General features: G+C 50.9%; 2 protein-coding genes across 2 annotated transcripts; both read left to right on the forward strand.

Moving 5' to 3' along the window:
- The first annotated feature begins 5,899 nt into the window (after positions 1-5,899).
- Positions 5,900-7,258, forward strand: LOC100382333 (uncharacterized). The gene has a single exon (NM_001175082.1). The coding sequence runs from the start codon at positions 5,951-5,953 to the stop codon at positions 6,914-6,916; it is 966 nt and encodes a 321-aa protein (NP_001168553.1). The 5' UTR covers positions 5,900-5,950; the 3' UTR covers positions 6,917-7,258.
- A 3,577-nt stretch (positions 7,259-10,835) lies between these two features.
- Positions 10,836-11,369, forward strand: LOC103630258 (uncharacterized). The gene has a single exon (XM_008651327.3). It carries the CDS (start codon positions 10,851-10,853, stop codon positions 11,235-11,237), a length of 387 nt encoding a protein of 128 aa, XP_008649549.1. The 5' UTR covers positions 10,836-10,850; the 3' UTR covers positions 11,238-11,369.
- Positions 11,370-17,020: the final 5,651 nt, after the last annotated feature.

The raw sequence follows: 17,020 nt of genomic DNA on the forward strand, positions 1-17,020 counted from the left end.
GGAGGGCATTCATCTTAGAAATGGAATAATGGTATAATAATTTATTCATGGTTGTGAAGATGCCAGAGCCTACGTACCGTGCCTCGGCACTTCACTAACCCTTAGACGAAATACCAGCAACTCTGGTATTGAACATTTAGCTGCTCAGAAGAAACGCAACAGCACTGAAAATGAGGGTGAATATAAGGTCCATCGATCTGAATCAACTAAGAGTTTGTCTGTAAAAGCTTGTAGTAGCAGCTATGCTGTTGTCGCTTCAGAAGATGAGGATGTCTGCCCTACTTGCCTGGAAGGTTTGTGTCCGTATAGATCTGCATCAACACATGGCAGTTTTATCTTGGTGCCTTAACATTTCTTCACTGATTCATTATTATAAATTCCTTATGCAGAATACACGCCAGACAATCCAAAAATAATAACCAAGTGTTGTCACCATTTTCATCTTGGTTGTATTTATGAATGGATGGAGAGAAGTGATACATGCCCAATTTGTGGTAAGGTACGATATTGATGGTTATGCACTCTTCAAGTTTTTGCTTCTCGTAATCACTAATACCCTATCATCGGTTCCTAAGACATAGCTGACAATTTCTACTCCAACCTGATTACACTGCAGGAAATGGAGTTTTGCGAGAGCCCATGATAGCCTTTCGGTTTACATGATCTCACATGAAGTCTGAGCTGTAGGAAATGGAGTTCTGTGAGAACCAATGATAGCCTTTCGATTTACATGATCTCAGATGGGAGCAAGGGAAACATTCTACAGAGTACAATAGAATGCTGGAGAATTGTAAATAATAGTTCCTTATGCATGCGATGTCCAAATGGATCTCTTTCTCGAGATCAGTTTCTTACATGTACTGAGATGGTTATCTGTCTTACTAAATTCATGCTAGAATTTGCTTGGCCAGTCTTTGTTATATTTGCAAATGGTAGCTCATAGATGGAAGCACAACTCATGGATGAAAGAATATATTAACCTGATCATAGTGACTGTCTGGTGGTGGATGTACCATATCTCATGATGAATCTTTGACCTACGTGCCTAGAGGTGCTATGAACATCCTGTTGCAAGCCATCAAGAACAGAGACATACATTATGTTGCGAGTAAAATGAAAATAATTTAATCGGGTATCCGCATCATAGGGCTGTAAAACAGACGAAATCGGTTTGGATCAAGGATTGGCCATAACAATACAAGCAAGATATGCAAAGCTGAAATAATGTTTTCTACACGGATTTTGCATATTATAGTGATGTTTGTCGTTCCGTATTAATGTTACATACAAATCTTTTACTTCTGTCGCAACGCACAAGCACATATCTATAACATACAACAGAGACATGTAATTTATCGTATTATAATTCGGTTCCGTTGCAACGCACGGGCATCCTACTAGTCAGCAGAGAAGAAGCGATTTGGGGATAAGGCTGAGAGAGGAGGCGGCGTTGCGCTATAGAAGGAAACAATAGGAGAACATACGAAGGAGATAAGAGAGCAGAGAACAACGGTGAGATACTTCCAGAGAAAACACGTGTATTCTAGATAAGGAAGAGTAAAAAATAGACACGTAAAAGATAAAAGTTAACTTTCCCTCTCCATATTTTTATCAAATTAGTATAAACATATATCTAACTTAGGCCCGGGTTTTGGACGAGAAACAATCAGAACAAACTGGAACGATGTCAACAACGGTATTTTAGACTGCGTTCGATTCGATATGAAATCAAATAATTTCATATGTGGGCTGAACACCTGATTCCATGGCTATAGACAATTTACTGGAGAAACAGATCTCATTTATAAATCCTCGGACGTGACGTTTCGATTAACGAGAGGTGACTAAATTATTTTACACCTAAAAACTTGAGTCATCGAGTTCTATTTAATTTAGTTGAGCCTAGACAATTTCACCGCTATCCGAACATCTATCTAGAAAACAGCTCAATTTATAACTCTATGCCTGATTTTTCTTGGATACGGATTGTGATCGAATTTATAAAATCGAATTCTCATATTCGCGTACTAGATCGATCCAAATAGCATAGGTTCAACATCTTGAAAGTTTTCTAAAATCCAAACATCTTTAAAATTTTTGGACGGCTTAGATAGACAGAGATAGATATGATATCAAAATAGCGATAACAAAGATGAGTAGAATTTAGTGTTCATTTTATTTTCACTGAAATCCCGTGCTTAAGTCCATAGTCGATGTCGAACGGGAAATAAACACCTGGGGTGTTAAAAAACATTCGAATATGAATATATATCCGCATCTAAATTTTATGTCAATTATTTAAAAATATATAATGAATTTTAAAAATGTATAACGAATTTAAGTTTTACTTTTTATGAATATTAATAGTCTTAATGCTAAAAAACAATATAAAATTACTTAGTAAATTTTATATATTATTTATTCACAATTAAAGAAAGAAAATAAAAAATTAACATTCGACTAAGCATCGTTTGGGGGAGAAAGTGGGGGCTCTCTGCAAAACAATGGAGGCCCTAGACAAGACGGGAAGGAGCCACCAGAAGGGCTTGAGGTTTTAAGAAAGATATATATCATCAAACTAAGCTGAATTTATTATTTACTATATTTTCACAATGCGTCTTATCAGAAATATCATACGAAGACAGTTTCATATTTAGAAGTACCCAGTATACTCAATAATATCTAAGACAGTTCTTATAGTCTAGACGACTCTAATAATATCTTTATTTGAGATGGTTTTATATGCAAAAGTGTCTAATATACTAACCAAAATTTAAGACAATTCTTGCAATCATAATGACTCAAAAGGTATATTCATCTGAGACGATTTTTAATAATAACCCGTCTTAAATCAATATAAGACATTTCTTACGGTGTAACTGTCTCAAAACACTTTATTATTTAAGACGGATCTCCAACAAACCGTCTTAGCTTACTCTTCACCATACAATAAAAGACACTTCTATAAAATACATTGATATTCGTCCTAAACTGTGTGTCTTAAATAAGCATATCTCTAGTAGTGAGGGGGGGTGAATTGGGCTTTTCTAAAAATCAACACTAATTAAAACCTAAGCAAGAGCTAAACAAGAGCCCAACTTTACCCCAACAACTAGCACTAAGAAAATAATACTAGAAATGTAACAAGGCTAAAACAATGCTTCAAATACTTGCTAAACAAATAAACAAAGTAAAGAGCTTGAATTAAGTGCGGAATGTAAAGCAAAGTTTAGAAGACTCCTCCAATTTTTCCCGAGGTATCGAAGAGTCGGCACTCTCCACTAGTCCTCGTTGGAGCACCCGCGCAAGGGTATCGCTCCCCCTTGGTCCTCGCAAGAACCAAGTGCTCACTACGAGATGATCCTTTGCCACTCCGGCGCGGTGGATCCCTCGAGACCGCTTACAAACTTGAGTCGGGTCACCAACAAGATCTTCACGGTGATCACCGAGCTCCCAACGCCACCAAGCCGTCTAGGTGATGCCGATCACCAAGAGTAACAAGCCATAGACTTTCGCTTGACCAAGAGAAGCCTAATGCAAGTGGTGTGTGCTCTAGGTGGCTCTCACTAGCGCTAATGAGGAACAAGCGTGGATTATGATTCACTAATCTCCTCACAAGGCTTTTGGTGCTTGCAATACTCTACCAAGGTGCTGGAATAAATGTGGAGTGCAAGACATTGAATATGGTGGGTGGAAGGGGTATAAATAGCCCTCACCCACCAACTAGCCGTTACAGGAAACTTGCTGCGGGATGGCGCACCGGACAGTCCGGTGCGCCACCGGTGCGCCAACGGTGCGCCACCGGTGCGCCAACGGTCACTTCCAACGGCTAGTTCTGACAGCTAGCCGTTGGACTCATGGCGCACCGGACAGTGAACAGTTCACTGTCCGGTGCACACCGGACAGTCCGGTGCGGTGTCCGGTGTGCCACTAAAATTCATTTCCGAAGGCTGCGCTCTCGGGTTTCTGCGACTGGGAGAGTCCCTGCCGTGGACCAGCCTGGCCCACCTGGCAGAGGGTGCACCGGACAGTCCGGTGCACACCGGACAGTCCGGTGCCCCAAAGCCAGAAACCCTAAGTCTTGTTTTTCAGCTGATTTTCAAATCGGTTTTCGTTCTAACTTTTGTGTGAGTTCTAGAGTGACACCTAGCACTGTATATGAGTGTGATTGTGCACCAAACACTACACTAGAACTCTCTTGGTCAGACTACTCATCGACAACCCCTCTTTATAGTACGGCTAAAAGAGAATAAAAAGCCTAACTAAATCGCGAGTGTCCACATCTCCTTGACACTCGGACTCCGTAGAACTTCACCTTTTGTTCCGTCGTTTTAGCCGTCGCTTCGAGTTCTTATCTCCGGGATTGTTTTCACCGTTGTAGTATTTTTACCTGTCATGCGACCTAACTTACCATTTGTCTCTGCAAAACACACGTTAGTCACATATAATATTACGTTGTCATTAATCACTAAAACCAACCAGGGACCTAGATGCTTTCAAGTGTCTTGTGAGTGTTTGTCTCCTTCTCTAATATATTGGACCCGCAAATCTTTTGCCTGTCCCTTTCAAAAAAAACCAAAATGTTTTCAGCAGCAAACTATTCTGATTCATCTCAACTTCATAGCAATAATGTATGGTAATGAAGTTTGTATGACATAATTAAGAAAAATAGTATAATTACTTGGGATAGTGTTTAATAATTTGGTATTGAAGGCCCATTTTCTCCACATAACCATACTTGGGATAGTGTTTAATAATCAGGCCATGGCACCTAGACCAACACAGGGCACGGGAAATCTTGGATATCAAGTGGTTTCTTCATCGGATGCAATTAGAGGATGGTTGGGAGGTCCTGTAAACCGCAAGAATCTCCATGTCTGGTTTCAGCCCCTCGGTCACCGACGTCTAATTAAAGCGCCCTTTATTTCTAGAACGATGCAGTTCTAGATGTAATTCTTTTTCATTTCGAGCTAAATTTTTAATTAAAGCTCTCTATTTCTAGATGCAGTTCTAGATGAATTGTTTACTGATGTTCATATACTAGAGAGCGAATCTGTTTATGTTGGCAACATACCATCATCTATTAGTGAGGCTGATCTTGAAAATGAGTTCAGTAGATTTGGCCGGCTTATTCCTGACGGTGTTGCTATCAGAAGCCGAAAGGTTGTCGCTAATTTGTCTTTTGATTCTCCACTGTCGATAACACAAGTTAATCTATTAATTGATTTGGTTTTGCATCCAAATTACGGGCACATACTGTCACATGAATTTGACAATTTCCTTTTCAATTCCATGGCAAAGTACGGGACTACGGGCACAATAAACTGTCACATGAATTTGACAATTTTCTTTTTCAATTCCATAGCAAAGTACAATGACAATTAGTTTTTCTTTTATCTCAATGTATCTTAATATAATATGTTGATATGTAGTCTTCTTTATTAACATTTAAAAGATGCTAATAAGAACGTAGAATGATAATTAGTTTTTTTTATCTTAATATAACATGTTGACTTTGTAGCAACGCATGATTATATAGTAGTCGATAGAAAAATTAAGATTGGAAACGCTGGATGGCGGCAAAACACCTGAGACTTTTTGGACGCTCGAAAAAACGAAAATCAAGTAGAGAGAACGGTTAGATGGCTTCTTTTCTGGTTGGAGATGCCGACCTTCCCATCTCAAGTTCTCAACTCAATCCCATTCCCACCACACGAACGACGCTATCTCCCGGAGCAAATAAGCCTCCAACCACAATACCCACGTCCGTCCTTATATAATACGCGCACGTAGCCCCGGCCGTGGTGACGGAGAGATAGGTCCTAGGTCGAGCGGTGAGCCGGCAAGAACTGGTGGTGTCGTCGAGCGGCGAGCCAGCAAGAACTGGTGGTGTCGTCGAGCGGCGAGCCAGCAAGAACTGGTGGTGTCGTCGAGCGGTGGCGCGGGAGGGATGGAGGGCGGCGATGGCTGCGGCTCCTCGGCGGCGGCGTCGGGGTCCGGGAGGGTGACGCGGCGGTGGACGCCGGAGGAGGACGACCTGCTGCGGCGCGCGGTCGCGCGGCACGGGCCGCGGAAGTGGCCCGAGCTCAGCGTCGATATCCCCGGTCGGTCCGGAAGGTCGTGCCACCGGCGGTGGGTCCAGCATCTCAGCCCCGGCCTGGAGCGTCGCGCCTTCACGCCCGAGGAGGACGCCGTCATCGTCGCGGCGCAAGCGATGTACGGCAACAAGTGGACCACCATCGCGCGGATGCTCCCCGGCCGCACCCGCACCGATATCTCCATCAAGAACCGCTGGAACTCCGCGCTGCAACAACATTGCAGGGCGGCGACCGCCAGCGCCAACACCGCCGGGTGCGCCCTCCCACTGCGGCCGGCGACCACGGCCCCCGTGCCGATTCCCGATCTCATGTATCTCAACAAGAAGTTGGCGGCGGCTGAGGCATCCCTTCCGTTCCCTCGTCTGGAGCCAAAGGACGACGAGGACGACGAGGACATGGACGAGACGGGCGAGGACGAGGACATGAACGAGCTGGGGGACGACGGCAGCAGCGAGGTCTTCCCGCCCGTGCCGGCGGTGCCGCTCACGCTAACCCTCAGCCTCTCTTCCGGCGTCCACGGCACCCTCGCATCGCAGAGCACCTTCGCATCTGCGGCGACCCTCGCATCGGCGGCTACCCTCGCATCGCAGAGCACCCTCGCATCGCAGAGCACCTTCGCATCGGCGGCGGCGACAGCGGGGAGTGCCATGACAATGAGGTCGAATCTTGGGCAGGATCCGTGGTTGGTGCCTGCGTTGCGGCTGATTGTTAGCGATGAGGTGCAGCGGAAGATGCAGGAGATGCCGCAGGTCACGGCTCCGGCCAGCAGGAGCAGCGCCGATGCTGCCGACGGTAGTGCCGCGAACGGCCAGGACTGATTGATGGAGCCGTGACGGAGTGGCGGGCGGCGTTCGTCCTAACGAGCTTCAATTCACCATCGTCTAAACTGTTTGTTCGTTTGTTCGCTAAGCCCATGAACATGCACACCATCTGTTGGTTTTTTAAATTGTTTTGGTGGTGTAGTCACTTATATCTTTAGTCGTGTTTTTTTACTCAGCTGTGCCTTTACAGTGTTATAGAATAGAAAGGCACAACTGAATAAAAAATACAACTAAAGGTATATGTAAATACACCATCAAAATTAAGGGCATCAATTTAAAAGTAGCAGTGATATACGAACTTACGCGGACTATGCCGATATATAGATTGAAGCTTTCGAGAATTACTACTACTTATCTCGTGTTCGTTGGTCTGGCTTTGGTACTTAATTGCTACACTGCTAAGTACTAGCTACTGCTGCTTCGGTTACAATTTCTGCTAGAAACCCATACTCATATCAGGGATTGCAAAGCATGCAGAAGTTAAGCTTATGTTCGCCTATCCAATGCGGTAAATCAGAATGAACCAATCCTACTTCCCAAAGCCAATGTGCATCAATCCATTAAAATTGCAGATGATAAACATGTTCAGTGGCGGAGCGCCCGTTATGGTTTAGTATGGCTGCTACTACACCTCATATTTTTATAATGCTTATATCTTCTATTGTGGTAACTAAAGCCTATGTGGTGTGGTGGTTATTCGTACGTTTTTGTGGCAATGAGCTGGTCGCCTGTTTGATCTTTGTAATCCACGATATTTTCTTGTTTTTCTATGTCATTTCTTGTTTTTTTTCCTTTTCATTTCTAATAGCTGCAGTTATATTGACATACCTCATTTTCCTTTTGTCCTTCGCCACTGAACATGATGTTAGTCCTAGCAAGTAGCAAGTGCTCCCCCTCCTCTTGGTTCCCCAGGGCTCTGATGGAAACCATGACGCTACAAAATCTGTCCTCGAGGAGCAAAGTTTTTGAGTAGAATTATTTAGGCATTCCAGTCCCTGACGGAGGAAATATATACACACAATGGTTTCGATCAATGAAAGAAAGGTTAGTTAAAAAGAAAGACAATGTGGTCAAAGAAAAAAAATGTATTTGGGAGGCAGGGAAGTTTTAATCAAGTGGTGGCTCAAGATATTCCAACATATGTAATGGGCGTTTCCATTGAACTGACACAAGTTATGAGGAAATATATGAAACTCACGAGACTTGTGGCGGGGTGTCACTCGGTTAAAAAGCTTCATGTTCTCCCCGGAAACTTTTTTAACTAAAACCCTTCTTGCAAGGTAAACCTAGCTAGAGGCAAATCTTGGTCCCTAGTAGTCTTTGTGCCCAGGTGCTTAATGCTCAGCATTTTACTGAAGTACTACTTTTTTACCTGGGCACATAGGTAATCAGGTAAACCTTATCTCATTACGGTAATCAGGTTCAGTATTTAGGAGTATTTTACTGAACAGTATTTTAATCAGGTAAAGTACTAAACATTTTACAAACATTTTACCTGGGCACATGAGTAATCTGGTGCCCAGGCGCATGGTCTGGACTTCATAGTGGTAGTCATGAATGAGATTTCTATGCGTATATGCTTCTATAGAAGATAATGTTTCTATTTTTTATGTATATAAAATGAATGCTATTGTAGACTGCCCCTGGTACCGATGCGTTTAGTTGCGGGACAACTAGAGACAAGCAAGACTGAAACATCCTCTATTGTTCTCTCTCGTCCCTCTAATTTTGAGAGACAACTGGAAATAACACTGTGATAATTCTGTCTCAACCCCTAACTTTGAACGAAACAAAATTATTTAAGGGATCGTTCTATCTCATCGTGTTTTGTTATTACAACCAAACACTTAGTAAAATATTGAGCGTTAAGCACCTGGGCACAAAGACTACTAGGGAACATGATTAGCCCCTAGTTTTACCTTGCAAGAAGGGTTTATTTAAAAAGTTTCCGTGGAGAACATGAAGCTTTTTAACCGAGCGATCGACGCCCAACCACAAGTCTCGCGTGAGTTTCATATATTCATCATAACATGTGTCAGTTAAATGAAAACGCCCATTACACAAAAAAAATGTCTTCGCGGACGGTTCACGCGTGCGTAGAATCAGTTAGGGTTCCGAGTTTCTCGCGAGATTTGTTAGCTAAAACCACGGAATTAGCTCAGAAAACGACTTGTAGCGGATCCATACCTCCCCTTTATATAGATAAAGGGTTACAGCCGATTGAGCCCACCACAATCGATCAAATCAAGTCCACCTCTCGTTTTTTCCTTATGCAGTTCTAGTTTAGCCCTAGTTTAGCCTCCCTCTACCTCAAATCTTCACCTCTCTTTGACTCTATATCGACTAGAGACATCTTGGGTGGCCTGCCGATGCCAAGACACACCCTACAATCTCTCCTTTCCGATGGGTCCCTCCCGGGAGGCGAGATCTAGGTCTGATGCGAAGAAGACTCTCTCTGCGCCATCGCGTACCGTCCGAACCCCAGGCGTGAACCGTCCAGACGTACGCAGAGGAGGAGTCGCTCTTGCGCCAGGCCATGGACCGTCCGGTCCTGTGCTGCAGACCGTCTGTGCCTCCTGTCAGGCAGTCCTTTCTAGTGTTTGGCGTCTAAATCAGAGCCAACAATATGTTGGAATATCTTGAGCCACCACTTGATTAAAACTTCTCTGCCTCCCAAATACATTTTTTTGTCTTTGACCACATTGTCTTTCTTTTTAGCTAACCTTTTTTTCAATGGCCGAAACCATTGTGATTTCATTTATATATTTCCTTCGTCAGGGAAAGGAAAATGCCTAAATATTTTTTCTCAAAAACTTTGCTCCTGGAGGACAGTTTTTGTAGCATCATGGTTTCCCATCAGAGCCCTGAGGAACAAGAGGAGGGGAGTAGCATTTGCCAGGACTAACATGTTCAGTGGCGAAGGACAAAAAGAAAATGAGGCATGTCAATATAACTGCAGCTAGTAGAAATAATGAAAGGGAAAAAACAAGAAATGACAGAGAACAAACAAGAAAATAGTGCAGAATACGGAGATCAAACAAGCGACCAGCTCATTGCCACACAAACGTATAACCACCACACCACATAGATTTTAGTTACCATAATAGAATATATAAGCATTATAAATTATGAGGTATAGCTGCAGCCATACTACACCATAACGAGCTCTCCGCCATTGAACATGTTGCCTTACTTGTCTCAAAGGAAGCTATCATCTACCCAGTGCAATTTTAATGGCTTGATGCACATTGGCTTTGGGAAGTAGGATTGGTTCATTCTGATTTACCACATTGAATAGGTGACTGGGAGACACCCTTGATCACAATCAATTAAGAAAATATAAGGGTCCCTTTGGTAAACCTCGACAAGAACATAAGCTTTCCAGGCATTTTTAAGTACCAAAGTGTCGGCGTTTCGAGACCGGGGGGTCCCTAAGCCGACAAGTGAGTGTGCTGCGTGCCCCAGCCCAGATGGGTCGAGCGCGTGGGCGAGCGCGAAGGGGGGAGAGGCGAGGTGGCCGGAGACGGGCGTGAGAGAGGTGGAAGTCCCGCGGCCTTCGTGTTCGTCCCGCGCCCAGGTCGGGTGCGCTTGCAGTAGGGGGGTTACAAGTATAGATGTCCAAAAAGCACGTGGCCCGTTAGCCCGGCACGAAGCACGAGTTTTTAGCACGACACGAGCCCGGCACGACACGGTTTGAAGCGGGCCCGGGCTGAGCCCGGCCCGTATAGCGTGCCGGGCTCGACAGACATTTGAGCCCGTTGGGCTAGCCCGAGCACGGCCCGTTATTGACCGGGCCTTTAAACCGGCCCGTTCAACAACTCAGGTACAGTATAGAGTACTGGGCTGCCACCTGCCACCATACGCGAACGGCCCACTAAGTCTAACCCTAAGCAGCTCGCCGCGTCGGCTCTGTATAAATCGTGTGCGTCCGATGCCCCCAAACCCTAACCTAACGCACTCGCTCCCTCCTGCGTCCTGGACTCCTGGCTCTCCATGCGGCGGCGGCGCTCCCTCCATCCTCTCTAGCTTCGGCGCGGCGCTCCCTTCTCCCTCCTCTCGGCGCAGGCCGCGGGCTCCGTCCCCTCGCGCGGCGCTCCGTGCCTCCGCGCTCCCTGCTTTCGGCGCGGCGCTGGCATACCGTCCTCTCGGTCCTCGGCGGCGGCTGCTCTCTCCCTGCTCTCGGCGCGCGTCGGGCTCCCTGCTGCCCTGCTCCCTTCTCCCGGCGCGCGCGGTGGCCGGTACTGCCATGCTGGACATGCATGTATCTGCTCCTGCTGGCGAGGAGCAGGGGTTGATGACATGCATGCCTGTGAATTGATGAATGTAGTGTATATCTGCGGTGCATGAGAAGAGAATTAAGAGATGCCAACGCCGAGCGAGTCAACTGTCAGGCTAAATAATTTCTTCAACCTCGTGCGTGGCCAGTGGGCGTTAAAAATTTATTTATTTATTTCCCGACCTCGTGAATTGGCGTGCTCGGGCTGGGCCGGGCTCCTTCGTGGGCCGGGCTTTCCGGGCCGGCCCGGCACGGATGGGCCTTAGTAGTGCCGTGCTCGGACAGAGGGGACAGCCCGTCGGGCGGCACGGCCCGGCCCGGTTAACAGGCCGGGCTCAAACGGGCCGGGCTCAAACGGGCTCGGGCTGGGCCGGGCCGTGCCGCCCGTTTGGACATCTATAGTTACAAGCGTCCACGCGAGTGAGGGAAGCGAGCGGCCCCAAGAGAGCGCATGTCCCGTCCTCGGTCCCGCGCGGCCAACCCTCTCTAAGAAGGCCCTGGTCCTTACTTTTATAGTCGTAAGGAGAGGATCCAGGTGTACAATAAGGGGTGTAGCAGAGTGCTACGTGTCTAGCGGAGGGAGAGCTAGCGCCCTAAGTACATGCCAATGTGGCAGCCGGAGAGATCTTGGCACCCTGCTGGCGTGATGTCATGGCTGTCGGAGGAGCAACGGAGCTTGGCGGAAGGACAGCTGTCGGAGCGGTTGAGCCCTTGCTGACGTCCACCTGCTTCCGTAAGAGAGCGGAGAGCCGCCGCCGTCATGGAGCCTGGGAGGCGCCATCATTGCCTATCTGGCGGAGCTGGTCAGATGGGACACCGGTCTTGTTCTCTGCGGCCCGAGTCGGCTCGGGGTAGAGTGGTGATGGCGCTCCCTATTGACGTGGCGGGCCCGCGCCCGAGGCCGGGCGACGTGGGGGCTCCTCCGAAGCTGGGGTCGAATCTGTCTTCCGTTGCCGAGGCCGAGTCCGAGCCCCTGGGTCGGGCGAGGCGGAAGTCGTTCGGCAGAGGCCAGGGCGGAGTCCGAGCCCTGGGGTCGGGCGAGGCGGAGTTCGTCGTCTTCTGGGGCCGAGCCCGAGTCCGAGCCCTGGGGTCGGGCGGAGCGGAGTTCGCCGTCTTCCGGGTCTTAGCCCGAGTCCGAGCCCTGGGGTCGGGCGGAGCGGAGTTCGCCGTCTTCCGGGTCTTAGCCCGAGTCCGAGCCCTGGGGTCGGGCGGAGCGGAGTTCGCCGTCTTCCGGGTCTTAGCCCGAGTCCGAGCCCTGGGGTCGGGCGGAGCGGAGTTCGCCGTCTTCCGGGTCTTAGCCCGAGTCCGAGCCCTGGGGTCGGGCGGAGCGGAGTTCTCTTTGGCGCCCCTGGCGAGGCCTGACTGCCTGTCAGACTCACTCTATCGAGTGGCACTGCAGTCGGAGTGGCGCAGGCGGCGCTGTCCTTCTGTCAGACCGGTCAGTGGAGCAGCGGAGTGACGGCGGTCACTTCGGCTCTGCCGGGGGGCGCGCGTCAGGATAGAGGTGTCAGGCCACCTTTGCGTTAAATGCCCCTGCAACTCGGTCAGTCGGTGCGGCGATTTAGTCAGGGTTGCTTCTTAGCGAAGCCAAGGCCTCGGGCGAGCCGGAGATGTGTCCGCCGTTAAAAAGGGGGGCCTCGGGCGAGACGGAAGTCCCTCGAGGTCGGCTGCCCGAGTCCGAGGCTAGGCTCGGGTGAAGCATGATCGAGTCACTCGTATGGACTGATTCCTGACTTAATCGCACCCATCAGGCCTCTGCAGCTTTATGCTGATGGGGGTTACCAGCTGAGAATTAGGCGTCTTGAGGGTACCCCTAATTATGGTCCCCGACAGTAGCCCCCGAGCCTCGAAGGGAGTGTTAGCACTCGCTTGGAGGCTTTCGTCGCACTTTTTTGCAAGGGGACCAGCCTTCCTCGGTTGCATTTTATTCCGGTGGGTGCGCGCGAGCGCACCCGCCGGGTGTAGCCCCCGAGGCCTCGGAGGAGTGGTTTCACTCCTTCGAGGTCTTAATGCCTTGTGTAACGCTTCGGCTGGTCTGGTCGTTCCCTCATGCGAACTGGCCGTAGCCCGGGTGCACGGTCGGGGCCCAAGTTCTCGGGCTGGTATGTTGACGCTGTCAACGGTTCGGCCGAAGCCGGGTTTGCGAGAGCAGCCCCCGAGCCTCCACACAGGGCGAGAGGACGATCAGGGACAGACTCGACTTTTTACATACGCCCCTACGTCGTCTTTCCGCAAGGAGGAGGGGGGGAGTGCGCCATGTTACCCTCGATGGGCACCGAACATGGTGTCTCCGGTGAGCTGCAAGCGGGTAATCCGAGTGGACGTCCGTGCCCCGTTCGTTGGGGGTCGGCTAGGGGCCCAGAGGCACGCCCAAAAGTACCTGCGGGTGATCTGCCGGACCCGGTCCCCTAGCAACGGGGTCCGAGGGCTCGATGCCTCCCTCCGATGGGATTCCGTTACAAGATCGCTCCCGCTGGTCTCGGAAATGTCCTAGGGTACCTCGGGAGCGCAGCCCGAGCCTCGGTTATGTATCGAACGTACCCCTGGTCATCCCTCGCTCGGCGTCTGAGGCGACTGTGAACCCTTCGGGGGCCAGCCTTCGAACCTCTGATCAGTAATGGGCGCGGAGCCCGAGTAGCCTGAGGCGGCCATGGAGCCCTTCGGGGGGCCGGCCTTCGAACCCCTGACCAGTAGTGGGTGTCGGGCCCACGCGATCTGAGGCGACTGTTGAACCCTCCGGAGGGCCAGCCTTCGAACCTCTGATCAGTAGGGGGGGCTCGGAGCCCGGTTCCTTCACAGGGAAGGATCCTTTTCGGGGTATCCCCCTTTCCCGGTCCCTGTTGCAAGAGATAGAGAAAGAGGAAAAAGGGAAAGGGATACGAAATCGAACGACGTGGCGTACCTTTTTTGGCGCGGTTATTACGGCGAAGGCGAAGCGTCGTCCGCTTCTCCTGCCAGAAGCGCCGCCTGTCCCGCCGCGGAGTTAATGCGACGGGGCGAGTGGTTGGCGGGGCGGCCGTTGCGCATGCGCGAGCCGTTCGAGGAACGGATCACGGGCGCACCGTCTTCACGCCGTGGGAGGAGGCTCTCTTGCTGTCCCTGGATGGGACGTGAGCCTGGCTGACGATGTGACTGCTGCTCCCGTCCGCCTGCCACCGTCATTACTGCCGGCCCACTTTCGGCCGCATTGACCGTCGCGCCAGGCTGGCGCCGCTGGGTCGTGCGCTGGGTCGCCTCGAGTCGCGGCATAGGCTCTGCAACCGAAGAGGTGCGACGGTGGCACAAGTGGTGGCGCAGTTGCTTGCATGCAGCAACTGGCGCGCTGGTTGCGTGACGCGTGGGCCTGGGCCTTCAAGCTGGCGTGTCAGAAGTCAGAGAAGCGCGTCCACCTGGCGCGGTTACATGCCGCCTGCATGGCTGCCCGCCCCTCCCGCCCATTGGTCTAGGCAAAAGTGGGGGGTCGCTTGTAACCGCTGGGCGGTTGTGCGCACCACGCGCGGCGGTTTGGCTTCTTCTGCTCGGAGCCGGTCTGCATGACATGCGGGACCCAGCCCCCGAGTCGCAGGGGTGGGCCTTGGAGCGTGTTGGAGAAGACTCAGCCCGCGGCGTTTGGGGGCGCACGTAGGGGGAGTTGCCTTTAAAAGGAGGGCGACCCCTTTCGGAAGGCAACCACGCCTTCTTCTTCCCTCATGCGTCGTGTCTTTCCATCTTCCAAGCCCCCGGATGGGGGGTACCCACCGTCTTTCCGCCTCCTCGTTGGAGGAACACAACTCCGTGGGAGTTGGTACCTTTCAGCCATCGTTCGGCTTCAAGGATTTTCATCACACAGCCTGGTTGCTCCCCTCCGCCGGTGGTCACCCAAGATGGTGACCTCCAGTTCGACGGTGGGGAGAGCGTGCCAGGCTGCGGCCTCTACCCCTCCCTCGGCCTCAAGGATTTTCGTCATCCAGGCCAAGATGAAGGATGAGGCGAGTCGGGGGGTTGCCCCCGCATGGGTCGGCTGCCTTTTTCTTCCCCCGCGCCTGGGGGAGAATGGCATCCTTCCGTCCCACGGGGACTTCCTCCAGCCATGCCGGGATAGGTAGGGCGCCAGTAGCCCTGGGTCTCCGTCTCCCGGCCTGAATGGCTGGTTCTCGTCCTCTGCGGGTGAGAGCCTTCCTGTCGTAACACCTGCCCCGAAGCTGCTGCCTAAGCCGCTTCGCCGCCCGGGGCGGGGGTGGTTGTTGTCGTAGTCAGAACGGGCGGCGGTGAGCCGCTCGTCAGTCTTCTGTTGCTCCGCAGGCCTTCCCCCATGGAGTGGGGTTGTTCGTACCTGCGGAGGGGGAACCGGAGCTCCGTTTGTAATGGCATTTCGATTGCCAGGGTTTTTCGTTCATTGTGGCTGTCGAGGCCTGAACATGTATGTAATTTCGGCACGGAGCCGTGTTTTTTCCTCATTTTCGAGCACTAAGTCTTGCCTGTTTATTATCTGTACCGCTTCACCAAGCATGAGTCGCCCCGTGTCAAGGTGACGAGTGAGGTATCCGTATCCCGGAGGCGTAGGAATCCCTCGGCTCGATCGGCCTTGTTGTCTGAGGCTCCTCTAGCTTAGTTAAAGAGACCCCTCAGCCGTTCTTCGACGAGCCGAGGCCAGGGGTAGCGATATCAGTACGAACAGAGGCGGAGTTGGCTCGAAAATGGGAACCTGGTTGGCCGGAGCCTAGCCGGGTTGTCCGTCAGCGGATCCGACGCCGGAGTCGATCAGCCGAGGCCTCGGGTCGGGCTAGCGCCCTTGGAAGATGGTTGGCCGAGGCCCCGGGGGTAGCCGGCCGAGCCGCCTGCTCGGGCCGGATTCCCGGAGAAGTCCCTAGACCGCGCCACCGTCCGAGGCTGGGTCGGACCTTGCTGAAGACGTCGTCGATGCCGAAGGTGCTACGGCCCCCTTCAGCGTGAAGACCCGAGCCTGCAGGATCAGATCGTCTTGTAGCGTGTGCCTTCTGCGGCCGTTGAGGCCAGAAAACACACCCTCGCTGCGCTTGTAAAGCTGCGTCTCTTTTCCCCTTATTCCGAGCATCTGGACTTTCCGTCGGTAACAGGGATGTTTGTGCGGGCGAGAGTTGCTTCTCGCGGAAGGTGATGAGTGAGGTATCCGTATCCCGGAGGCGTAGGAGTCCCTCGGCTCGGTCGGCCTTGCCGCTTACGCGTACCTTCACCCGTCCATGAGGCCCTGTCTCCGACTTAGTCGAGGAAGCTTGAAGGACCACTTTGGCAGAAGAGCTTCCGAACGTGAAGACTTGTCCGGTCCACGGAGTCGCTTTATCCGAACGCGAGTTACTTATCGCAGAAGGTGATGAGTGAGGTATCCGTATCCCGGAGGCGTAGGAGTCCCTCGGCTCGGTCAGCCTTGGCTGCTTACGTGTACTCCGTCGTTTCCAGGATCCGCTTTTCGAAGTAGTCAAAAAGCACGAAAGAAATTCTGCTAAAAAGAGATCTTTTTTTCGAGGGAAAAATTCGACGCAGAGGGGGTCTCCCCCCTTTTAGCCCCCGAGGGAGGGTCGGGCTTTGCCGAGGCGAGGCCGACCCTTCCTTGATGACTAAACTTTTGCGTGGGTGCGAGGTATATGAACAACTTGAAAACATCTTAAGGGTAGAAGCGACGTAGCTGTTTGATGTTCCAAGCGTTGCCGTAGACCTCGCCTTGATTGTTGGCCAGCTTGTATGTTCCGGGCTTCAGGACTTTGGCGATGACGAATGGCCCCTCCCAGGGGGGCGTGAGCTTGTGCCTCCCTCGGGCGTCCTGCCGCAGCCGAAGCACCAGATCGCCTACCTGGAGGTCTCGGGACCGG

The sequence above is a fragment of the Zea mays genome, chromosome 6 (assembly GCF_902167145.1).
Source record: "Zea mays cultivar B73 chromosome 6, Zm-B73-REFERENCE-NAM-5.0, whole genome shotgun sequence".
Classification (NCBI taxonomy): domain Eukaryota; kingdom Viridiplantae; phylum Streptophyta; class Magnoliopsida; order Poales; family Poaceae; genus Zea; species Zea mays.